Source organism: Sciurus vulgaris (genome assembly GCF_902686455.1).
Source record: "Sciurus vulgaris genome assembly, chromosome: 9".
Lineage (NCBI taxonomy): Eukaryota > Metazoa > Chordata > Mammalia > Rodentia > Sciuridae > Sciurus > Sciurus vulgaris.
In genome coordinates, this window is record NC_136469.1 from 29,273,155 (window position 1) to 29,299,489 (window position 26,335).

Below are 26,335 nucleotides of genomic sequence, written 5' to 3' on the forward strand. Positions count from 1 at the left end.
CATGCAAAATGGGATAACCACTTTGGAAAATAGTGTAGAAGCTGCTAATGAAGTTAAACATATGAATCATGTGGCCCAGCACACTGGTAACTTGGATATTTAAACTAGAGAAATAAAAATATATACTTAGACAAAAACCTATAAACAAATGTTTGTAGCAGTTATTGGCCATAATCACTAAAAACTAAAAACAAACTAAATATTCTTCACATTTTGGATGTACTTAAACCGGTGCATTCATACAATAGAACACTTGCTGAGCAGTTAATATTGTGACCACACAGAGGAAGGAATCTTCAAAGTATTACACTCAGTGAAGGAAGCCGGGTTCAAAGGCTACCACCTTTATAATTCCACTTATATAATATTCTGGGAAACTATAGATACAGAGAACAGGTCAGCGAAGCTGGCAGTTGGGGGTGCAGGTAAGGTCTGACAATGGAGGCAGCACAGGGGATTAGAAGGTGAAAGAACTGTTCTTTTTTCTGACTATAGTAGTGTTAACATGAATCTCTACATGCATTAAAACTTCTGGAATTGTTAAGCAAAAATAAATCAGTTTTACTGTATAGAATTTTTAAATTTTTATTTATTTATTTTTTGGTACTGGGGATTGAACCCAGGGGCACTTTGCCACTAAGCTACATCCCAGACCTTTATTATTTTGAGACCAGGTCTCCCTAAGTCACTGAGGCTGGCCTCAAACTTTTGACCTTTCTGTCTCAGCCTCCAAAGTCATTGTAATTACAGGTGTGTGCCACCAGGCCCAGTATATAAATTTTTTAAATAAAGAAGAAAAAAAAAATGGCAGGGATTCAAATCCCAGCTCCACTTTCTTCTCTTTCTCCCATTTTTCTCATCTTAAAAACAAAATAATATAAGAACTTCCCTTCCAAGGTTGTCAGAAGGATTATGTGAGTTCTTGACATATATGAAGTACTAAATAATAATATATAATAAATGAATATTTTGTTCAGACATGCCAAAAGATCAGCGCTTTTTTAAAAGCCTGCTACAAGAATAAGAAAACCAGGAATTTTCAATTAAGAGAAAAAAAATTAAGAATATTAGAAATATACTCCCTAATTCTTCATTATCTTCATTAAGCATTCATTGGAAACCTTTGAGGTGATCAGTACCAAATTGCATCAGTAAGGTTTATAAAAATCCCTGCGTTCAAGAAGCGACTGAAAGGTTTGCTCTAAACATTCTAGTGCTGGTCATTATATTTGACAGTAACAGCAATAGAATTGAAGTTTGATACTAAATGATCAGTATCATTTCCTGGAGACGCTGTCAAATGTCAAGTCATGGGATGTTAGCAACACTGGACTTGTAACTACTCACCTCGATGCCCTACATTCTATGTGTTCTTTCTTGCCCAGACTGGTCTCCAATTCCTAGGTTCAAGAGATACTCCTGCCTCAGCCTCCCGAGCAAGCTGCTCGCCATCTCAGAAATACCTTTAACATCCATGCTCTCACACGATTTGGGGCATATGAGTGGCTGCTGTGCAATCAATCTTTTATTTTTTTTTTTTTATCTTGATAGACTTTCATTTTATTCATTTATTTATATGTGGTGCCAAGAATCAAACCCAATGCCTCATACATGCTAGGCAAGCGCTCTACACCAACCACTCTCTCCCCTGTGTCTCCCTCCTTCCCTGAAAACTAGCCGCCTTTTCTTGGCAAAATATCTAAATATACACTTGAACTTTAAAATGCAGCTCCACGGAGCCTCAGGGGGACGATGCCCTCTGTGCCCCTACTGCGGGCTGTCAGAAGCAGAGTCGAGGGATCCTGTGCAGCTGGCCCCTGACCCCCAACCGCTCCAGGCAGCACCTGGTATGTGACTGCTGGGAACAGCCTGAGCACAGGAGCTGAAGCCCCATGGAACTGCTTGGCAGTCACAGGCAAGAACATCTCCAGGGAAGTCTTTGCAAAGGCCTGGAGCACTGGACTTGACATTCATTCACCTAGTACCAGGCAGCCCCAAACTCAGCAAGGGCTGTATTGATGACAACAAGTGGCAAACATCTAAAACCTCTGGAACACACAGAAAAGGAAAATGTGAAGTGCTAGCCTGGGAGAGCATGGTCTTTCTTCTCAACAGGGTGACACAGGCAGAGTAGAAATTTACTTTTCTTTCTTTTTTTTTGCGGTGCTGGGAATTGAACCCAGGGCCTTGTGCTTGCAAGGCAAGCGCTCTACCAACTGAGCTATCTCCCAGCCCAGAAATTTACTTTTCAATCTTTTGTACATAGCATCCAGATTAGACTATAATCAAAGCAAAAATAAAGGCTACATTAGAGCATTTTTTAAAAAAATTCAAGTCCATTCTACTTGCAAGCTAAGTATTGCATGTACATGCCAAGAACTGTTCTGAGCTCTGGGGATTAACAATAAACAAACTGAGTCTCTTCCTCATGGGACTATATTGCTGAAAATGCAAGGTCATGCATGTAGCCTGTCAACTCTACCCTCTCTTCATCCTGGGAACCCCTGGTGTAATCCAGGCCCATCTGACAGAACTGTAGATACTTCTCTCATGCACGTGGGTACAAGATCTGCCACCCCAGCAAAGGGACCTGGGATGGATTTGAAATAGACAGCTCTCTGTAAATCAGCCAGACCTCTGAGGTCATTGAGCATGAGAATCCTGCCCAAAAGGGGCATTCTGTGCAGAACCATGGCTGGCCAACTTTCTTGAGCCTTTTTTCTTGGGGAAACACACTGCAACAAAGACAGCCAATTACTCGGCACTTTCAGAAGTCACAGAAGTAGACATAATCTGACTCACAAAAATGGTGGTGTCAGTAATATTAGGAGTAACAGAGTCATTCCAACTGACAAGTGTAGCTACTTGCTGTCAGTTTCCTAGACTGACTCTCATTTCCAAATAACTTCTGAAACTACATCCTGTATCCTTTGACTTACCTGCGTATCCTTACAATAAGTTTCCGTCAGCTGAGGCTAGCAGGACAGGCCTCTATTTCTTGCAAGCTAAAAGAACATAACTAACACATGCCATGACATTTTTTTTTGGCAGTACTGGGGATTTGAACCCAGGGCCTTGTGCTTGCAAGGCAAGCACTCAACCAACTGAGCTATATCCCCAGCCCCATGCCATGACTTTTAATTATTTCAATGATAGCTCACTACATCGTTCATTATGTGGAGCCTACTTAGACTATACAATAACAAAGACTGAATAAAATCCATACATAAAATTCATGATGGGACTAGAGTTTCTGCACAGTAAAAGAATCAATAAAATGAAAAGGAAATCCATGAAACTGGAGAAAATATTTTCAAACCATATATCTAATAAGAGATTAATGTCTAAAATAGAATTCATAACTCAACAGCAAAAAAAAAAAAAAAAAAAAAAGATTTTAAAATGGGTAAAGGAGCTGTACAGACATTTTTCCAAAGAAGACACACAAATGGCCAACAGGTATATGGAAAGATTTTCAACATCACTCACTAGTTGTTAGATTTTGCAGCTTGAACTTAAATGACATATCATTTCACACCTGTTAGGATGACTACTATCAAAAAGTCGAAAAAGTCAGGCATGGTGCTGCACAGTTGTAATCCCAGCAGCTGGGGAGGCTGAAGCAAGAGGATTGCAAGTTCAAAGCCAGCTTCAGTAACTTAGGGAGGCCCTACCCAACTCACCAAGACCCTGTCTCTAAATAAAAAATAAAAAAGGCTGGGGATATGGCTCAGTGGTTAAGCACCCCGGATTCAATCCCTGGTACAAAAAAAAAAAAAAAGTCAAAAGAAAAGTATTGACAAAGATGTAAAGAAAAGGGAACCCTAATATGTTGTTTTTATAAGGTAGGTATGTAAATTGGGCTCAATCTCTAGCACCACAAAAAAAAAATTAACTATGTGAAATGTGGTTATGTTAATTAGCTTCATTGTAATAATTTCTAGTGTCTGTATCTGTGAAAAATATTGTAAACCTTGAATATATACAACTTTTTATTTATCAATTATACTTCAATAAAGCTAATAAAGAAAAAAAAGAGAAAAATGCATGGTTGATTCTGTTTATTCTGTTTGACTAAAGGCATCACAACATGAATTACTCATGATGGGAAAATGTAAGCATTCAAATGATAAGAAATCACATTGAAAATACTCATCATATCCTACAACTGGACTCTTAAGTAAACAATTCTCACCTTACACAGACTTCAAAAATCCAATTCCTTACCAAGTATGCCAGAAGTAATTAATTAGGCAATCTGAGTGTAGAGTTATGAACTAATGTCTTTTTTAAAGCTTTCTAGTTGATTCTCATACCCTGTCAGAATTGAGACTCCTAGCCCCACAGTAGAGATACTTGAGGGCATCATTACTCAAAGTGTGGTCCAGGGACCACCAGCAGCAGCAGCATCACCTAGATCTTGTTAGAAATGCAAAATCTCTCTGCTCCGTGCAGAGAGAACCTGTAGAACGTGTACTTCCAGCTACTTGGAAGGCTGAGGCAGGAGGATGGCTTGAGCACAGGAATTCGAGATCAGCCTGAGCAACATAGAGAGACCCTACCCACCCTATCTCAAAGAAAAAAAAAGTCGGGCACAGTGTTGCATGCCTATAATCCCGACTCACAGGCTGAGGCAGCAGGATAACACGTTCAAGGCCAGCCTTGGCAACTTAGTGAGGCCCCAAGCAATCTAGCAAGATTCTGGCTCAAAATAAAATATAAAAAGGGCTGGAGATGTGGCTCAGTGGTAAAACACCCCTGGGTTCAATCCCCTGTAACAAAATAAATTAAAAAAAAAAGAAGAATGAATGAATGAATGAATGAATGAATGCAGGCTCTCAGGGTCTGCCTGAAACCTACTAAATCAGGATCTGCATTTTAGCAAGACCTCAGGTAACTTGGCATAATAAAACTTTAAAAGCGCTGCTCAGATTTCCCATTGCTACAGAAACGTGAGAAACACCACCATGTTCTAAAATGGAAAACCTCAAGAAATTTTCTATGAAGTAGAACAGAACAGGGCGGGAGAAACAATGGTTGTGACAGTTGAGGCATTTAACCTTATTAAGCCTCTAGTTAAAAGTAACATTCAAATACAAGTCTGCACATTTGAAACTCTGCAATAACACCCTCACCCCACCTGCAGACCACACCCTCCAGTCCAAGGCAATAGTTATACCTCAAGTGAGTAAAACAAATTTAACTTCACTCTCCAGACAGCTTCAGTAATCTCCGCTGAGCTGGTGTGAGCTGCAGGATCTCAATAAGTCCTTGGGAAGAAATGAAGAAACGAGGGGTGTGGTGGCAAGATAAGAAGGAACTACTGACATGGGTGGCCCACATGGGGGGTACTCCAGTTCCCCAGGAACCTCTGTACTAGCTTCAAAGGACTGTTTAGAAATGGTGATATTTATTGCCAGAAAAACTAATTTTTTAAAAATATTTTTTACAGGGCTGGGGAGATAGCTCAGCTGGTAGAGTGCTTGCCTCACAATCACAAGGCCCTGAGTTCGATCCCCAGTACCAAAAAAAAAAAAAAAAAAAAAAAATATATATATATATATATATATTTTTTTTTTTACATGTTGATAGACCTTTATTTTATTCATTTATTTATATTTGGTGCTAAGGATCGAACCCAGTGTCTCACACATGGTAGGCAAGGGCTCTACCACTGAGCCATAACCCCAGCCCCAGAAAAACTAATTTTTTACTTCTTGAGCAAACATTTTCTTCTGCACCCCTTTTTCTCAGTCAGGACTCAGGAAAGAAAAAAAAAAAAAAATTTAGCTATCTTCTCGTGCAGTGATACTTTGATTAAAATATCTCTGGGAAACAAAGTTCCAGTAAAATCTAGGCAGCCATACTGAGAACGAACAAACTCTGGACCCCATGCCACAGGCCCTGCGTGTATTTATAAGGCTTATCAGCAATGCAACTGCTTCAAATGCCTCAGAGCAGGGACAAAATCACCTCCTTTCACATCTTCTATATGTTCTGGATTAAACTGGCACTAGACAAAATAACAAAACCAGAAAACTGTTTTCAGACTCTGTAGCATCCCTTTTTGGTACCCTTAAATGTCCAAGGATGACCATGACCTTCTTCCAAAACTACATCACACACGTAAACCTTTATGTTTACAAACGTGCTCCCCACAATGAAACGCTAGAAGAGCCACAATGAATAATCTCCATGCAAAAGATGCAACCAAAAAATAAAGGAGAGTGGATCATAAAATCTAAATGATTTGTCCAAGGTCAAATTATTATTTAGTGTGACCTCAGTTTTAAACAGTATGTTACAGGTTGGTGTAAGGGAGGGAAACAGTAAGATCCAGTTGGAATCTCCACCAGTTAGGAACTGCCTTTGGCTGGCAATTAGAGAGGCTTAAGGTAACAGTGGCTTAAATAAGACTTTTTTTTTTTTTTTTTACCTCAAATAAAGGAAGAATAAATAAGAAAGGCAATCAGAAGTCCATGTGGTGCTCCACTCATCAGCCAGCAAAGGTTCCTTATGTTCTGCTCCACCACCCTCTGCACGTGGTTTCCATCCTCAAGGTAACTTCATGGCCCAGGATAGCTAATGAACTACACATCCTTCTTCCTGACGTGCTATAGTTGGATCTTAAATGTTCCCCAAAGGTCCACGTGTTGAACAGCCTGTGGCACTATGGGGAGGTGGTGGAACCTTCAGGAGGCAGAGTCTAGTGGGAGGAAGTAAGGTCACTGGAGGCATGCCAAAAGGGGATCCTGGGACCACAATGCCTTCCTTTTACTTTGCTTCTGGCCAACTTGTGGTGGGCAGCTTCCTTTGCCCCCACTCCAGACCACGAGGTTCTACCTTGCCACAGGACCAAGCAACCATGGAAGGAAACCTCTGAAACTAGGAACCAAAATAAACCTTTCCTTTTTATATACTGATTATCCCAGGTATTTTGTCACACTAATAGAAGGCTGACTAACACATGGTAGGAGGGAGAAGAAAGGCAATAAGGAAAAAGGAAAGAAGGAAGGAAGGAAAGAGAAAGAAAAAAGAAGAAAGGAAAGAGGGAGGTAGGGAGGGAGGAAGAAGGGAGGAGGAAGGAAGGAAGGAAGGAAGGAAGGAAGGAAGGAAGGAAGGAAGTATTCTGCTAGGCAAGTGGCCCATGTCTGTAATCCCAGCCAGGAAGCTAAGACAGGAAGAAAGCAAGTTCAAGTCCAGCCCTGGTAACTTAGTGAGACCCTGTCTCCAAATAAAAAATAAAAAGGGGGCTGGGGAGATAGCTCAGTTGGTAGAGTGCTTGCCTTGCAAGCATAAGGCCCTGGGTTCAATCCCCAGCACTGCAAAAAAATAAATAAAAAAATAAAAAGAACTGGGGATATAGCTCAGAGGTAGAATACGCCTAGCTTCAATCCCCAGTATAGCAGAAAGTTAGATAATTTAAGGTCACATAGTTAGCAAGAAGCCAAAAAATGAACCAAGAAAGTCTCAGGTTAAATCCATTGAGTGTAACCACGGGCAACTTATTCTAAGTTACCCTCTTTAAATTGTATTCCTCTAACCAGTGGTTCCCTGATTCTGTGGTGTGTTCTTTAAAGCAGGGAGTCTACTAGATGAATCTTTTTTGTATTCCCAGCATTTTCTGCATGAATTGTACTGACGGGGATAACCGGCCTTCTTAAAGAACTTGGTAAGGGTAGGTGGAGTTGGTTGGTTGGTTTGTTTTTGAGACATGGTCTCACCACGTTGCGTTGCGTGAACTGGCTTTGAACTCCTAGACTCAAACGACACTCCTGCCTCAAGCCTCCTCAGTAGCTGCGTAGTGCAGACTTTTAAACAGTGTGTGAATATATCTATAGTTTCTATGGGACTTGAAATAACTTTCTCAAAATAAGTTGGGCAACTATGGAATTCTAGCAACCAAAAAAACTGTAAGCTAGTGGCCCAGAAGACCTGTGGCTTAAAACAGAGCCAGAAGCTCTGGGGAAAATATGGCCTGGCATGGTAAATGAATCAATCAAAAGAAACTCTGCTTTGTAATTCACGACATATAATATAGGTAACTGAGTTTCAGTTCTACTGAGCTGTGTAATTTTAGATGAAGTCTTCTAACATTTCTGAGTCTGTTTACTCATCTTTAAAATGGGCATGAGAGTTCAATCCCCACCGTTAGTAAAAAATAAATAAATAAATGGGAATGATAAAACTTACCCTCTTCTCTCTCAAGTTGTTGAAAGAATCAAATTAAATGAAGTTATGAAAACCCTTTCCAAGAAGAAAAGCACTTGATAAATGCAAAGTATTTCTAAAACAAAGCAGGCAACCTGCTGGCATGAATGTGTGGCATGTAACAGTAACTGACTTTCATTAGTGGTCAGTGTGATAATTTGGAAGAACATTGACTTTTACTTTAAACTGACCTGGATTCAAACCCCCGTTCTACCACTTATCAGTTGAGGGACCTTGGGGAAAATGCTTAAATATTTCTGAGCCTCAGTTTTTCTATATAATAAAGACAATAACATCCACCTCACAGAGGATAACGTACAAGCAGCACCTGGCACAAGGTGAATACAAGGATCCTGTGTCCTCCTACTAATGATAGTCAAGTACAACCGAGAACAGTTATAGATGATCCTTGATTGACAAGGGGTTATGTCCAGGTAAACCCTTAAAAATATCTTATGTCGAAAATGCACTTAACACACCCCATTTACCAAACTTCCAAGCTCAGCAACCCAGCACACCTTGGAACACGGGTTGTTTCCATCACGTTTTGAGGCCAGCTGGGAGCTGCGCTTGCTGGGCTGGCCCTCGCTATGCTAAAAGAGAGGCTCCGACCACATATGGCCAGCCCAGGAAAGATCAAACTACAAAATGTCCAGTACTGAATGCCCATCACTTTCATACCATTATAACACTGAAATATGATTAAGTCAGACCACTGTGTCAGGGACCATGTGTACATCAGTCCTTCCAGGGTTTATTAGAAACACATCAAAATAAAAAAAGAGAAAAGCTGGGGATATAGCCTCAGTGGCACAGAGACTGCCTGGACTCAAGAGGTCAAGATCCCTAACTCTGCAAACACACACACACACACACACACACACACAGAGAGAGAGAGAAAGAAAGAGAGAGAGAGAGAGAGAGAGAAAGAGAGAGAGAGAGGAGAATTTACTTAGAATGTATTAGGCCCTATTATACGCCTACCATTCTTCCAGATGTTTGGGAAAGACCCAGAATTTTGTGTACCTGCCGGGTGAAGAAACAAACAATATAACGTGTTATAGGTAAGAAAGAGGTTCTCAAACCTGTTTGAGAGTCCAAGGAAAGCTATAGCCATCTATCCGAAAGGAAAGTTACAAAGCTTTTAGGTTACAATGATGGAGGTATAGGAGAACATTTTCATGACCTTGCAGTAGTAGGAATCTCACTCTTAACTGGAAAGGGGAGGTGGGGAAGAAACAAATGATGAAGAAAAAGATTCATAACTTCATCTACGTTAAAAAGAGGAAATTTCATGTCAAAAGAAACGATGAAGAAAATGAAAAGACACAGCATACAAGATATGTGCGATGCAGATAACCAATAAAAGCTGAGATTCCTCAGTAAATAAATAGCAAATCAATAAAAAATAACAGCCAGGCATGGGGGTGTATGCCTATAATCCCAGAGACAGGAGGCTGAGAGACAGAGGATCAAAAGTGCCCTGTCTCAATAAATAAAAAGGGCTGGGGATATAGCTCAGTGGTGGAGTGCCCCTGGGTTCAATCCCCAGTGCCTCAAGATAAAATACATAAAGCATGGTATATTTATACAGTAAAAAAACAAAAACAAAGAACAGTGCTCAGTGCCTACGTAGAACGCTCACCTAGCACAACTGAGGCACTAGGTTCGATCCTCAGCCCCACACAAAAATAAATAAATAAAATAAAGGTATTGTGTCCATCTACAACTAAAAATAAAAACAGAAAAACTACAGCTACATGTAACAATATAAATCAAACTATGTTAAAAAAAAAAAAAAGACAGTCTGAACCAGTGATGTGAGTATAAACATCCTTACCAGTAGACTCTATCCTCCCTTCTCTTTCTTCTTCCCTGCCAAGGTCACCAGCAAGCTGCGTGGCCAGGGTGACTCTACACCCTAATCTGTCTGGGGCTGAGGAGTTTTCTGGTATAGGGAATTTTTCTTTTGTTTTGTACTCAGAGCTGGGGCCTCCTGCATGCTAAGCACGTGCTTGGCCACTAATCAACACCCTAGGCCAAGTATTGTACAGTTTTGGAAGTCAAAACTCCAAAATGCATCTCACTAGGCTGCAGCTGAGTGTTGAGAGGCTGTGTTTCCAGATTCTCTGAAGTTCTCTGAGAATCTCTTGAATCTTCTAAGAGTCTTGGGGAGAAACTATTCCAGGTTCTAGAGGCTTCATCTTCTACCATGTTCTTCTGTGTGTGGTGCTGAGGATGGAACCCAGAGATAGGCAAGTGCTCGCCTCTCCAGCCATTTTGATTTTTTTTTTTTTTTTTTTTTTTTTTTTTAAACAGGATCTGGTTAAGCTGCCTAGGCTGACTTGGAAGTTGTGAACCTCTTTCTCAGCCTCCCAAGTAGCTGGGATTACAGGTGTTCATCACCATGCCCAGCCAGAAACTTCAATTTTAAAAGCTAGGACAATCCCTGGAAAAGTGGAAAAAGTGGATTGTCCTAACTTCCACTTCTTCCTCTCCTCCCTTCTTTCCCTTGGATAATATAAACCAGCACTAATACAGCAGGGCTAACACCAAAACTTAGTTGTGCAGGTGGAGATAAAGATCATTCAATCAATAACACAAAGAAGAAAATCAAGAACAAGTTGATTACAAAGGCCAGCCCACAGAAATCAATCACAAAATCCTTTAAGCTGAGAAAACCACAATGGAAACTAAACCCTATGTGCTAATCTGTGGTGATCTCTATGCTTATCTCATTGTTTTTCATCGGATCTGTTCCAAAGGACAAATTATCTGGAGGAACTATTTTTTTTTAGAATTTAAGAATCAATGTTGAAGTGTGATTTCTCTCAATTTACAAGGGGTTTACAAAGAGCATCACCCTTCTCTACCAGCAGCATCAATACCACCTGAGAACAAGTTAAAAATGAAAATTCTCAGGTCCTACTCAAACCAACTGAGTCAGCAATCTGGGGGTCAGCAATCTGTTCTTACCACCCACCCCTTCAGGCAACTCTGGTGCAGGTACAACTTTGAGACCCACTGGATTAGCATATCTGCATCCTCTCTGCCTTACATGTGATTGACACGCAATGGATGAAAAGATAACACCAAGAATTCTGCATACCCCTCCATCAACAGTAAATATTTCACTTGGTACCAGATTTAGGACAGTTTAGTAATAGTGAACGAAACTCCAGCAATGAAACTCAGCTCCCCATTTACCTTTCCTATGACTGTTCATACATTAATTTCATGAATCATGAATTACTACAGAATTAGCCTTCACTGAACTGACCCTCAGTATCTGGCAGGTTCTACAATTCTGCAAAATTTCAACTGGGATATTTTATTACTTTAAATGCTGGGAAAACAGGGCTAGCGATATGGCTCAGGTAGGATGCAGGTTGTGTGTGCAAGGCCTGGGGACCAAACATCCCCAGCATCCAAAAAAAAAAAAAAAAAAAGCCAGGAAAAAAAAAAAAAAAAAAAACTTATGATGAAGGCAAGCACCAAATCAAGGATCACAATTATTCAAGATTTATAAAATCAGGATTACCCAAATCTAATTTTCTTAACAGCATTTAAAAAACACTTTATGTCCTAAGAATCCCTATAAAGACTACTCTGATGAGACCCTACCTGGGGCTCTTGGCTGTGGAATCAGAACTCATTCCAGACATTTCATAATTTCAAGTCATAACCTATCTTATCCTCTGCTGGGTTAATAAAAATAATGGTCAACTCAAAAAAAAAAAAAAAAATCCATATAGGATGATTTCACTTATGTCAAGTTGTAAAATAAGTAAAACTCATATTAATTAGGGTACACATGTATAAAGCAAAACCATATAAAGGAAATATCAGTCACAATAATAAAATAAAATAAGGCTGGAATGTAACCCAGTGGCGGAGTGCTTGCCTAACATCCACATGGCCTGGGTTCCATACCCAGCTCAGAAAAAGGAGGGGAAAAAAAAAAAAAAGTGATTACTCTGTAAGGGAGGAAGGAGACTCTGTCTGGGAGGGATGGGAGCCTGTATCCAAGGAACTGATAATATTCTAAATCTTACCAGAGCAAAAGTTACAAGTTTTTACTTTATAATTTACCAGCTTTATACACTCTTCTGTATGTATTTTGCAAAAATAAAGATACATTTATACAACCACAGATAATTTAGCAGGAAGAGGATGAGTTCACAGGCTCCCTCAAGTTCACATACCCCAGGTCTATGGTATCAAGTTATGTGAGATCAAAGAAAATCTTTAGTTTATAAAGCAATGGGAGAGTCAGGTGCAGTGGCCTGTAATCCCAGCAGCTCAGGAAGCTAAGGCAGGAGGATAGAAAGTTCAAAGTCAGCCTCAGCAACTTAGTGAGGCCCTAAAAAATTCAGTAAGACCCTGTCTCTAGATAAAATATTTTAAAAAGGGCTGGAGATGTGGCTCAGCAGTTAAGTGCCCCTGGACTCAATCCCTGGTACCAAAAAATAAAATAAAATACTGCAATGGGAGGCCAGGCACAGTGTTAGAAACCTGTAAACCCAGTGACTCTGGAAGCTGAGGCAGGAGGATCCCAAGTCCAAGGACAGCCTCAGTAACTTAGTGAGTCCATCTCAAAAATAAAACAAGTAAAAAGGGCTAGGGGTGTGGCTCAGCACTCGAGGGCCTCTAGGTTTTGTTCTCCATGCCACAAAAAATAAAATAAAGCAATGGGAGGTGGAAGGATAGTTGAGAGCAGGAAAAGTGAAAGAAGCAAAGGAGATGTTAAGCCTCTGGATTAGTTCAAATTCTTACTTGGAGGAGAGAGACATCTAGCACAGGCCTAGTTCACATATGCCCAAGCTTGGTAAGGAATGCAATAGTGATGGGGAAAGCATGTTAACTAATGAGGGTGAGAGAAGTACAGCTTGTAAAGAGATGTAAACTATTAAATAATTTATCCCCAAAGAAATAAAATCCAAAACTACAAGTTTGATTTTCTACCCACTCCAGAATATTGCTGTCCTCTCAGCTCTCCATAAAGAAAGGGCATAGACATGGTTAGAAAACTGCAAACACCAATCTATGAATGCAAATGTATACAACCTCCTGTTTCGGCAAAAATATTATCAAAGAACCCAGAAAAGTCCTTGTCAGCCTTGGGGAAATTATGGAACTGATAAAAAGTTACAAAAAAGGCCATTTCCACCAGCCTTGGAATAAATACACACATTGCAACTAAATTATAAACACGTATCTGGATGTCTCCAGTTTGAACTCCAATAAAGCTCTCCTTCACCTTACAGTTCCTGAAAAGAGTGAAGCTTTAGCTGAAGGTTATGGGAATCCAAGACAAGCCTACACTGATTAAATCTGTAATTCAATGGAGGTGCATCTTTGTCATGTTTTCGTTGTATCCTTAAAGAAATATTTACTACTATCCAGCAATTAGTCATGTTTATTTCACCAGGTCTGAGTGAACTATCAATTTATCAATCACAAAACTATCAATCATTTTCAAAAACAATCGGTGTTCATGTAGACCATTCAATACCTTATTTTGATGAAAAGTCCAAGTAATGGACATAGGGCATTATTTTTAAGTTTGCAAGATTCTCCCCAGGGCATCAAATTGACCATTTCTTCACGTTCTGCTCAAGTTCTTTCCTTTCATCTCATTTCCTACCCTCTGTTTTCTCCCACACACCTGTTGTCTTAAGTTCCCCCACTTTCTCTCGCTGGTTAAGGGAGTCAAACTGAAACGCTTCTGGGCGCTTGGGGTAGGCATCAGACTCCACTCTCCAAAGAGGCTCCTAAGGGATCGTTCTCATCTGACTCTTTCTCACTCCCTTTACCTCCCTCCTTTGTAGACACCCCCCACCCCCCAGTCTGCTCTTCCCTCTAGTTCTCAGATAACTGATTACCCAGTTGGAACCAAAGACCAAAGAATTTCCTCTTCATTATGTTCGACTGAAAAGCCGCCCCAGGAAGAGGGAAGGGGTGTGGGTCTACGCTTATTCACTCTTCCACTTAAGCGCCAAACTACTTGACCCGTGCCGCTTTTGTACACCCCAAAACACAAGACCATAACATAAATTATAGGCCCAGAAAGGATCCTCTGTCCAAATGAACTGCCTGGTGGAGTGCTATAACCGGGACCTCTCCTTACAGCGGACAGGGGAGTTTCCCAAGGCAACTCTAAAGCAGGTCCCACAGAAACCTGGAGAGCCCGCGCGGCGGGGGAGGGAGGGGACCAGAGGTCCGAAGTTCACCTGGCGCTGAAGCAAGACCTGACTCAGTGCGAGCACGTGGTTTGACCTGGTGGAGGTGGCGCAGGCGAAGCCCCGGGGAGGGGTCGTTGTCCACCGAGAGGGCCAGACTGAGGGAGTCCTCCACCGGCCTGACTCACCCAGAGATAAGTAAGTAATCACCGGGCCACACGACGAGCCGGCAGCTCGTGGACTTAGTTGGCACGGAATATTTGGAGCTTCGGCTCCGGGAGCACTAACAGGCGGTTTAAATGTGCCCGGCCCGGCCCCAAATGAGGATGAGGATGGACAGGCCACTCGCCCTCCCTCTCGCGTCCGAGAGTTAAACGGCGCAGGTCCCACCCAGGCAGGCGAGGGCAGCGCAGCCGTCCCGAACAGGACGCGAGCCGCCCCGGAGCGCCCGGTCCCCACCGCGCAGCCCCGCGCCCCGCGTCCCCGCACCTCTCACCTGCGGCCGGGTGGCCCGAGAGCGCACGGCCCCGGGCGCGGCGCGGGCCCCCGACCTCGCGGCGCTCGCGCAGCTCTTCCTCCTCGTCCTCCCGCCGCCGGCCCTCAGCCATGGGCGAGGCGCGGAGGCGCAGTCGGGGGACGGCTGGCGAGCTGCGGCCCCGGCGCCCGGGTCCGCGGGCACCAGGTGCCCCCGGCCGGCGCCCTCGGGGCGGGGAAAGCGGCCCCTGGAGAGGAGGTGGCGACGGCGACGGTGGCTGCGGGAACCGCCACCTCCGCGAACTCCACCTGCAGCCGGCGGGGGAGCTGCCCGGCGCGGGCCGAGCCGAGTTCCCCGCCTCCTCGCCGCGCACCGGCGGCCTCCTCTCTCCCACTCTCTTCCCCCTTCCTCTTCCCTTCCCCGCCCGCGGAGCTCCAGCCCCGGCTCGGGCGGGCGCGCGCCCGGCCTCGCCCCCCGGGGGAGGGGTTACTGGCCGCCGGGGCCGCCCTCCCGCCACACACGCCGCCGGCACCCCCTCGACCTGAACAAACCCCTGCAGAATGCAGAAGCGGGGTCGGCGGCGGGGAGAGGAGGAGGCCTGGCCTCTTCCTGCCCTTCCACAGTATTCCGGTGTCAACAGGAAACCCATTTGCTTGACACTTAAACAAAAGGAGGAGGAACCTGTCCCAGAGCCGGATCTGGAGAGATGGGACAGCTGCGAGCGGCTGAACTTCGGGACAAACTTGGCTAGGAGCTGAGCCAAGCCTCTGCGATACACACGCTCCCTCTTCTCACACTTTAAGATCCACCTCGCCGGGGTACGGAGGATTTTTAGGACAATGAAACTCCTCTGTATGATACCTGTCATTGTGTATTTGCCCAAATCCATAGGACGTACGAACCGAACTACTTTGCGTGACAAGTGTGTGTCCGTGCAGGCTCACCAGCTGTAACTAAAGTATTCTATGGGTGATGGGGAGCGAGGGCAGTGCGGGCGTGGGGTTGGGAAGCTCCAACTCAATTTTGCAGAGAATCTAAAAGGTCTCCAAAGGACAAATCTAAGCTTGACACGGTGGCGCACTTCTGGAATCCCAGCAACCCCAGAGGCTGAGGCAAGAGGATTGCAAATTCCAGGCCTAGCTTGGGCAATTTAGTGAGACCCAGTACGAAAATTATAAAAAAAGAAAAAATGAAGGTTCTGGGGGTGTAGCTCTGTAGAGCGTCCTGAGATGCAGTCTTCAGCACACACACATCCAAAAATAAGTTTTGAGTTTTTCTTAATTAATTATTAATTTATTTTTTTTAGTTGTATATGGACACAATGCCTTTTTTTAAAATTTATTTTTATGTGATGCTGAGGCTCGAACCCAGTGCCTCACACTTGCTAGGCAAGCGCTCTACCACCGAGACACAACCCCTGATGCTTGCCTAGCATTTGTGAGGCACTGGGTTCGAGCCTCAGCATCACATAAAAATAAACGAATAAAATAAAGGTCCATCAACATTTTTTAAAATATTTAAAAATTTTAAAAATAATAATAATAGTAATAAAGCCTCCTCATATTCCAGTTAATTTAGGGTTAGGAAAAGGCTTCAGTTCCTGAAATGGCAGGAAGAAATTGTGTTTAAGGCCTCCATACTAAATATGTGGAGAGGTGACTTGGCCAAGTGTCAGGGGTCAGAAACTGTCATTTGAAGCACTTAGCTCCCTCCCTCCTTGTGAATGTGTTTCCAAAGCTGGAAAGAACTGTATAACAAAAGTTATTGTGTGTACCTATATAATCCACATCTAAAGTTCCATGGGCACGCATATGTACTTTGACATACAGGGATAGATTCTGGAATCTTCACATAAAGATACCTAAGCAGCAGGAAGGAGCATTGCCTGGACATGAAACCTTAAGAAACTCCTGCGTGGGATGAATGGGCCTTTATCTTCAGCCTCCTGCTTTATTTTTGAGAGACTATGAGAGCTCCCAATGTTCAGCATGTAAGAGAGAAAAAGAAAAGGAAAGAGGGTCACTGGAAACAGAATTGCCTGCCATACCCAAGAGCTGTTCTTTGCCTTCTCAATAGTGGATGCTGCAGCCTGAGCAAATCTTTCCATTTTTAAGCAGCTGAGAACCACAATTGATTTTGAAGAATTGAGGCCAAATCCACAAGTTAAAATTTTATAACACTGCATAAGCAGTTAAATAAGTAGGCACTTGGGTAACCGGAAATTAAACCAGGAAAAAAAAACAACAAATAATTCTGGGTGTTAGTGTTGTTGAAAGTGTTTGGGTTCACTTTAATGAAAACATTATCTGTCACTTGTCCTTCAGGGATGAGGAGTAATGCTGGGCACAGTGACACACACCTGTAATCCTGGCAATTTGGGAGACTGAGGAAAGAGCATCGTGATTTCAAGGACAGCCTCAGCAACTTAGTGAGACCCTGTCTCAAAATTAAAAAAAAAACAAAAAAAACACTGGGGCTGAAGCTCCATGGTCAAGAGCCCTGGATCCAATCAAGAAATGAAAGGCTGGGGATATAGCTCAGTTGGTAGTAGTGCTTGCCTCATAAGCACTAAGGCCCTGGGTTCAAATCCCCTAACGCTGCGCAAAACAAAAAAAAATGAAGACACAAAATCCTTGTTCATGAATGTTCATAGTGGCATTATTCTTATTAGCCAAAAAGTAAATGCAACCAAATATTCATCAGTGGGTGGGTAGATAAACAAAATGTGGCATATCCATAAAATGGAGTATAATTCAGCCATAAAAAAAGAAAAAAGAAAGAAAGAAAAGAGATGAGAAATAGAGGAATCATTTGGTGATTTTCCTCATTTTTTGGTCTACACTAGGGATTAACCCCAGGTGTACTCTTCCACTGAAGTACATTCCCAGCCCTTTTTTAAAAAACTTTTATTTTGAGACAGAGTGTTGCCAAGTTGCGCAGCCTGGCCTTGAACCTGCAGTCCTCCTGCTCAACCTCCACCTCCTGAAGATCTGAGATTAAAGGTGTGCACCACTGTACTCATCTAGTAATAATGGTTTAAAACCACAATTATAGTCCAATTTAAAAATTGGCATTATCCAAAGAAAATATATGCAAACAGTCAATGAGAACCTGAAAAGATGTTCAGCTTCATTAATCATTAGGGAAATGTAAATCAAAATCATATGAGAGGGCTGGGGTTGTGACTCAGTGGCAGAGCACTTGCCTAGCATGGGTGAAGCACTGGGTTCCATCCTCAGCACCACATAAAAATAAAGAAAAATAAAGGTATTGTGTCCATCCACTACTAAAAATACATATATATATTTTTAAATATCACAAGATACCACTTCACACCTACTAGAATGAATTTTAAAAAAGACTATAATAAGTGATGATGAGGATGCAGAGAAACTGGAACTCTCATGCATGACTGTGACTGGGGAATGTAAAATGGTACAGTCAGTTTGGAACAATTCAGCAGTTCCTCAAAAAGTAAAAATTAGAGTTACTGAATAATGCAGCAGTTCTAGTTCTAGAAATATATCTAAGAGAAATGAAAACACAAAATCCTTGTACATGAATGCTCATAGTGGCATTATTTTTATTAGCCAGAAAGTAAATATTCATCAGTGGGCGGATAGATAAACAAAATGTGGCATGTCCATAAAATGGAGTATTATTCAGCCATAAAAATGAAGTACTGATATATGCCACAAGATAGGTGAACCCTGAAAATATTGTGCTAAATGAAAGAGGCCAGAGACAAAGGATTCCCATGATGTGTGATTCCATTTCTATTTAATGTCCAGATTAGGCTAGTTCATGGAGACAGAAAGTGATTAATGGTTCCCAGAAATGCGGGGGCAAGAAGTATTGGCTATGGGTACAGGGTTTCTCTCTACGGTGATGAAAATATTCTCAAATCAGAAGTGATGATGGTTGCACAACCATATACTAAGGGATACATTTTATTTTAAGCTCAATACACTAGAGAATGAATTTCATGGTATGTAGATTATATTTCAGTGAAGTTGTTTAAAACAAAAAGCATAACCAACTTACCATAAAAGCACAGCAAGCAAACCCGGGAAAGGATTGCATGCTGAAGTTTTCATACTGAAGTAGAAGAACCAGGTGGGAGTTACAACAGTAACAATTCAACCATAGGAAAGAAAACCAAAGGTGTGGTCAGCTAGGAGATACATAAACATGTCAAAACATCCTTATCCACCCGAGCGACACAAGAGCCAAACCCATAGAAGGAAAATGATCGATAAGAAACTTGGAACCCTATACAGATTCAATGCAATCCCAATTAAAATCCCAATGACGTACCTTACAGAAATAGAGCAAGCAATCATGAAATTCATCTGGAAGAATAAGAAACCCAGAATAGCTAAAGCAATCCTTCGCAGGAAAAATGAAGCAGGGGGTATCGCAATACCGGAACTTCAACTTTATTACAAAGCAATAGTAACAAAGACGGCATGGTACTGGTACCAAAATAGACAGGTAGATCAATGGTACAGAATAGAGGACACGGACACAAACCCAAATAAATACAACTTTCTAATACTAGACAAAGGCACCAAAAATATGCAATGGAGAAAAGATAGCCTCTTCAACAAATGGTGCTGGGAGAATTGGAAATCCATATGCAACAGAATGAAACTAAACCCATATCTCTCACCCTGCACAAAACTCAACTCAAAATGGATTAAGGACCTTGGAATCAGACCAGAGACTCTGCAGATTATAGAAGAAAAAGTAGGTCCCGATCTTCAACATGTCGGCCTAGGACCAGACTTCCTCAACAGGACTCCCATAGCACAAGAAATAAAAGCAAGAATCAATAACTGGGATAGATTCTAACTAAAAAGCTTTCTCTCAGCAAAGGAAACTATCAGTAATATGAAGAAAGAGCCTACAGAGTGGGAGAATATCTTTGCCAATCATACTTGAGATAGAGCACTAATCTCCAGAATCTATAAAGAACTCAAAAAACTCTACACCAACAATACAAATAATCCAATCGACAAATGGGCTAAGGAAATGAACAGACACTTCACAGAAGAAGATGTACAAACAATCAATAAACATATGAAAAAATGTTCAACATCTCTAGTAATAAGAGAAATGCAAATCAAAACCACCCTAAGATTCCATCTCACCCCAATTAGAATGGCGATTATCAAAAATACAAGCAACAGGTGTTGGCGAGGATGTGGGGAGAAAGGTACACTCATACATTGCTGGTGGGGCTGCAAATTAGTGCAGCCACTCTGGAAAGCAGTGTGGAGATTCCTTAGAAAACTTGGAATGGACCCTCCATTTGACCCAGCTATCCCACTCCTTGGCCTATACCCAAAGGACCTAAAATCAGCATACTACAGAGATACAGCCACATCAATGTTCATAGCTGCTCAATTCACAATAGCCAGACTATGGAACCAACCTAGATGCCCTTCAATTGATGAGTGGATAAAGAAACGGTGGTGTATATATACAATGGAATATTACTCAGCCATAAAGAATGACAAAATTATGGCATTTGCAGGCAAATGGATGAAATTGGAGAATATCATGCTAAGTGAGATAAGCCAATCTCAAAAAGCCAAGGGACAAATGATATCACTAATAAGTGGAGGATGACACATAAAGGGGGGGAGGGAAGGGTTAATGTTAGGGTTAGAGTTAGGGTTAGGGAGGGGGGCAAGTATGGAGGAAGAAAGTACTGTATAGAGGGTAAAGAGGGGTGGGAGGGGTGGGGGGAAGGGAAAAAATAACAGAATGAATCAAACAACATTACTGTATGTGGATTTATGATTACACAAATGGTATGCCTTTGCGCCATGTACAAACAGAGAGGCAACATGTATCCCATTTGTTTACAATAAAAAAAAAAAAAAAAAAAAAAGAAACTTGGAACCAAAATTCAGAGACACAGTGTAGAACGAGAGTCGCCTGCAAAGCTTTAAGGTATTAAGGGGAAAAAAATAAAAAAAAAATATATATATATATATATTTACATACACACATATGAGATATTGAAAAAGAGCCTTCATTATAAAGGAAAATATTCTTGGCTTCTCACTTTAGATATGCAGATATAACCTGAAGCAAAACCGTGTGTAAGAATTTATGCTACAAAAAAGAAGAATATGCTACATAAATATGTACATGATGCAGTGTTTGGCAAGTAGAAGCACAATAAATATTTGTTTAATGACTCAAAAAACATAGTTTCTTTATTTTTTCCTGCTGAATCACCAGAAGCCATGAATCTTCAGTCCTTTAACCTAAATAAAAAGTGACTGTCTGCAATTAAAATTGTGTAGCTAAAGACCTCAAAGAAGATAAAGTAAGGATAAATAGAGACATAGAGTGGATTTAAAAGAATAGTATCTTCAATGTTTTGGTGATTTGGGGGAGGGGAGGTTTGAATCCAGGGCCTTCCATACACTGAGCTACATCCCCAGCCCTTTTTATTTTTTATTTTGGGACAGTGTCTCCTAAGTTGCCCAGACCTCGAAATTTCAATCCTTCTGCCTCCACCTCGGGTAGCTGAGGACTAAAAGTATGCACCGCCACTTCTGGTAAAGGTTTAGTTCTTAATATGACAGAATATTATGATTTTATTAAAATGGGATGGTGGGCTCATGAGTAGTTATTATATTAGTCTCCAAATTTTCTGGGTGTTTTGTTTATTTTTTTTAGTTTATTTATTTATTTTTTGCAGTGCTGGGGATTGAATCCAGGGCCGAGTGCTTGCAAGGCAAGCACTCTACCAACTGAGCTATCTCCCCAGCCCTTTCTGGGTGTTTTAAAGTTTTATTCAAAAGATAATGCATGAGATCCTGGGTTCAAATCCCAGCACCATAAAAAAGTAAATAAAAATTTAAAAATAATAGTATGGACTGACTATGTAGCTCTGTGATAGAGCCTTTGCTTAGCATGCGTGAGACCCTGGGTTCCACCCCCAGCACTGGAAACACAAAAGGAAGGAAGAGAGGAAATGGTTTTCTACCCCTGTGAAGCTGAGTAGCCTTTGGATTTGTTTTGTCCCATGGAATATGGCACAAAAGACAGTGTGATTTCCAAGTCTAGACCTCAAGAGGCCTTGCTTGCTTCAGCTTGCAAGCTGGGAGACTTTTTACCACTATGTGAGGAGGCTGAAGTAATCTCACCAGAGAATGGGACGTTATGTAAAGGAAAGCCATTGGTTCCAGTTGAGGCCATCTAGACCAGTCTGCGGCCAGCCAACCCCCAAACCTGTGAGACAACTGGGATGAGACTAACCCAACAGCTGACCACAGACACCTGAGTGCCCAGCTAAGATTATAACTGCTGCCAGCTGACCTGTGAAGTAGTAAGAAAAGCTAAGTTTTGTGTCACTGAGGTTCTGGGATTGTTATGCATGTGCTGTTATGGAATTCTCCAGGAATTGATCAGTGAAATAGAGTTAGGAGTGGAACAAGTTTATCAGAGAGAGACACCTGAAGAAACATGGAGGGAGAGAGTTAAGGGGAGCTGTCTTGCCACTATGCAGACCTGATGAGCCTCTGTTAGTCCATCAGGAAGCTCCAGAATAGAGATCAGAATTCTACTTTAAGTGCAAATTGGCCCATGAATCACCACTTCACAGTGTCTATTTAGGCTGATTGAAAGCTAAAGCAGACACTTGTACCCAGGCAGTGAGGTTTTCTTTTAAAACAATACTTTTTTGTTTTGTCAGTTCTGGTGATCATATCCAGCACCTGTATATACTACACACATGATGCTGTATTACTGAGTTACAACCCAGCCCGTTACATCTTTATATAAGGAATTGCACATGCTATTATTTCCTGCCCTTGCCCATCAAGGATCCTGTGTTAAATAAAATAAGTTCAGTTTACTTAAAGCTGAAGTCAAGATATATTTTCAAGATAGTCCCTTTTCTTTTATGTATACAATATTTATTTCTGCAATAACATGTTTACAGTTGAGTATAAATTAAAGGCCTGCTTGCACATCAAAGCCAGGTCCTTTGGGTGGTTCAGTCAGAGGTAAGACCTCCAGCTGGCTCACAACAGAAACGTCCATTCCTTGACCCAGGTTTTGGAATTTTGCCAGCTTTGAGCTCATCGATAATTTCTTCAATATCCTTTGGTGTCAGATCCTCATACTAGTTGTCATTTATTTGAACCATTGGTGCATTTACACAAGCCCCTAAATGTTCCACCTCTATAAGGGTGAAAAGTTTGTCAGGTACAGCTTCACCAACCTTTATTCCAAGCTTATTCTAATGGCTTCCAGTATGCTGTCAAGAGTTTCGAAGATGCAAAGTGTGGTAGTGCAAACCTGAATGTGATAGTTTCCAACTGGCTTTCGATTATATGTTGTATAAAAAGTTGCTACTTCATATACTCTCATTGGAGGTACTTGTAAAACTTCTGAAACCTTGTTCATACCAGAGATGGGCAACCACCCATTCTGCCTTTGGGCCAAATCCAGGCACAGCTGCTGCTTTATACCCTTCTGGGTAGTTTTTTATAATTGCCTCTATCCTCTTATAGTTTTCTGGTGTGAAATCAAATGGGAAATCTGGGTTATTCTCAGGAGTATCCCTGTGCACAAACAAGGCTCCTCCAGCACCATTCTGCTCCCCTGTCATGAAAATTCTTTAAATGTCTTCCCCATGGGGTGGTGATACCTGCTGCTTAGGCCCTGTACCACCAAGGAGAAGAACATGGCAGACTAAATCATTGGACTTTCCCTCAAGAGAGCCTTTTATAAGAGAACTGATGCTGAATCCAAAGTTGTCCTGTTAGCCATACATAATGACAACATACAAGTAAAGAGATGATTGGACTGTAATCAAGGACGAGTTCTGGAACCAGCATACCTCAGCTCTCTCCCCTACATACACATTGCCTGGTTATTAGCAAGGGTTACCATGCGGATTAGCAAAGCCCATTTACAAGGTTCCAGTGCTCTAGGCATGCACTGTGGTGAGAATTTGAAATGTGGCTGTTTGTAAAATTTCATTACCAATGAGAAAATTAGAAATCATTAGAAAATCATATGCAGCTTGCACTGTATTTGGTGTGTGTGTTGGGGGGGTTACTGGGTGTTGAATCCAGGATTTGCACATGCATGGCAAGGACTCTACCACCGAGATTTCTTCACACCCTTTTATTTTATTTATTGAAGTACTGGCAGTGGAACCCAGGAGTGCTCTATCACTTAGCTGCATCCACAGCCTTTTTTAAATTTTTTATTTTCAGACAAGATCTTGCTACGTTGCTGAGGCTGGCCTTGAACCTGAGATTCTCCTGCCTTAGCCTCCCAAGTTGCTGGGATTACAGGCGTGTGCCACTGCACCCAGCATCTGCACTGAATTTCCCTTGGACAGTGCTCATGCAAGTAACGGAACTAAAGCCAGAAATGGCTTCATAAAGAGCTACTAAATTGTTCCCAATAGGTTGATGGTTAGAAAGTCAGCAATAGAAAACCTAGCGGAAATTTTGTATGGTCATGCGCACAGCAAAGGAGGGACTGCAACCTACCAGCTTTGGTAATGACTCTGCAAGACTTTGTAAGACAGTGAGTGGCACATCTCTGACGAACAGTGGGCAGAAGTGTTCCTTCACCAAACAAATTCCCTTCTCCCTGTGTGTGCAGAAAGCATCTCAGGTTAACCTCCATCACAGCAGATGGTCTCGGTGCCTCTGGTAGTTCCCCCTCTCCATTGGCCAGTCTAAATTCCTCTTACCTTCAACTTCTGCCTCTGCTAATCTTCATGGCTTACCATGGCAGGACTCAAACCCTCTCAATTGGGTTTTCATGGCCTGCATATCATACCCTTCTCAGGCTGGGGTTGCCTCACTTGTCTGCTCACAGTTATGATTGATAAAGGGAGAACCAAGAAGCACCCAAATGGGTCATCTTGATGTCCCCTGTCACCACTGTGTAAAATCAGCCTTACTGGGGCTGGGTTTGTGCTTCGGTGGTAGAGCACTTGCCTAGCAAGTGTGAGGCACTGGGTTCAGTCCTCAGCATAGCATAAAAATAAATAAATAAAATAAAGGTAGAGTGTCCATCTACAAATAAAAAATATAATTTTTTTAAAAATCACCCTTACTGCCCACTGTTCATTCTATTAATGATCTCTGCCAAGATGGCCACCCTTCTCACCTGCTAATTCCTTTCCATAAGGAATTTAGATGCCCAGATGGCAACCACAGTTTGTAATTCAACTGGATCCTTGCTGTGTCCTCTGGGAAAGTGTACCTCTATTGGCAACTGATCTGCTAACCTTACAGGGCCCAGGAAGTAAAAAGTCCCTGTTTGGTCATTGAGAATAATTTTACATACAGCCAATACTGCTTCCACCACCCCTTCATTCCCAGGTCCGCGTCTTCTTCCGATTGGAGACATAGCACCACATAAAGGTGCTTTAGTCAGCTTATCATAGCTGTAACAAAAATACCTTCAGAGAACAACTTAAAGGAGGAAGGATTTATTTTGGCTCATGGTTTCAGAGCCATGTTTGGCTGGCTCTCTTGCCCTGGGCCTGAGGTGAGGAGAACATCATGGCAGAAGGTCATAGTGGAGGAAAGTGCTCAGCTCATGGCAGAAGACAGAGGGAGGGAGGGGCTGGGGAGAAGATAAACCCTTCCAGGGCACTCCAGTGATCTGCTTCCTCCAACTAGATCCCACCTCCAAGTAGTACATTCAGCTATCAATGGATTAATCCACTGATGAGGTCAGAGCCCTCATAATCCATTGTTTCCTGAAAGCTCACCTCTGAACACCTGAGACTTTGTGGGACATTCTAGATCCAAACCATACAAAAGATCTCTAATAAAATGTGTATACGGCATTCTTGAATGTGGAATATGAAGCCACATTTTTAAAGGGAATTGCCCTTGACTTTGCACTTAAGCTATGTCTTCAGAGAAATATATATTTAGATATTTAGATGTGTATATATACACACAGACATACATATACACACACATATGTGTGTGTGTGTGTGTGTGTGTGTGTTTGAAACTAGAGGTAGAAAGCACAATATATGAAATTTTTGAAAGATAAGTGCTAGTCCACCCATCAAAAGCAAATCTATAAAGCACATGAGCATAAAATCCAAACCTCTCAAAGTAACATTCATGTTACAAGTGATTATTATTAGTCCCTCTCTTCAAATAAAAATGAAGTCTATATTGTAAAATCAAGACCAGGGCTCTTAGGAGCTGTAGCTTCAGCTTCAAAATACAATAAAATATCCGCAAGTGTCAAAAACTGGGGAGCATTTCCTGACAGAAGGACATTTTTATTCAAACTCTTGACACAACTGAAAAAGAAAAATGTTAGTGGCTCATACACAGTGACCTAGAACTTCTAATGTTCTTTGACCTGGTCAACTTTTTTTGTTCTGGGGATTGAACCCAGGGGCACTTAACCACTGAGCCACATCCTCAGCCCTTTTTAAAAATAT

The 26,335-nt window shown here is 41.8% G+C and overlaps 1 protein-coding gene and 1 pseudogene across 2 annotated transcripts in view; both read right to left on the reverse strand.

Annotated features, from left to right (window-relative positions):
- The window catches only part of SH3D19 (SH3 domain containing 19), a 186,874-nt gene extending 171,407 nt beyond the window's left edge, over positions 1-15,467 (reverse strand). Inside the window, 1 exon segment of the mRNA XM_079154185.1 lies at positions 14,890-15,467. Within this exon segment, the coding sequence (XP_079010311.1) occupies positions 14,890-15,001 (112 nt within the window). The 5' untranslated portion in view covers positions 15,002-15,467.
- Positions 15,468-21,680: 6,213 nt separating this feature from the next.
- Positions 21,681-24,823, reverse strand: LOC306669412 (NADH dehydrogenase [ubiquinone] flavoprotein 2, mitochondrial-like; annotated as a pseudogene). Its single transcript has one exon. The product of its transcript is annotated as an NADH dehydrogenase [ubiquinone] flavoprotein 2, mitochondrial-like (transcript).
- Positions 24,824-26,335: the final 1,512 nt, after the last annotated feature.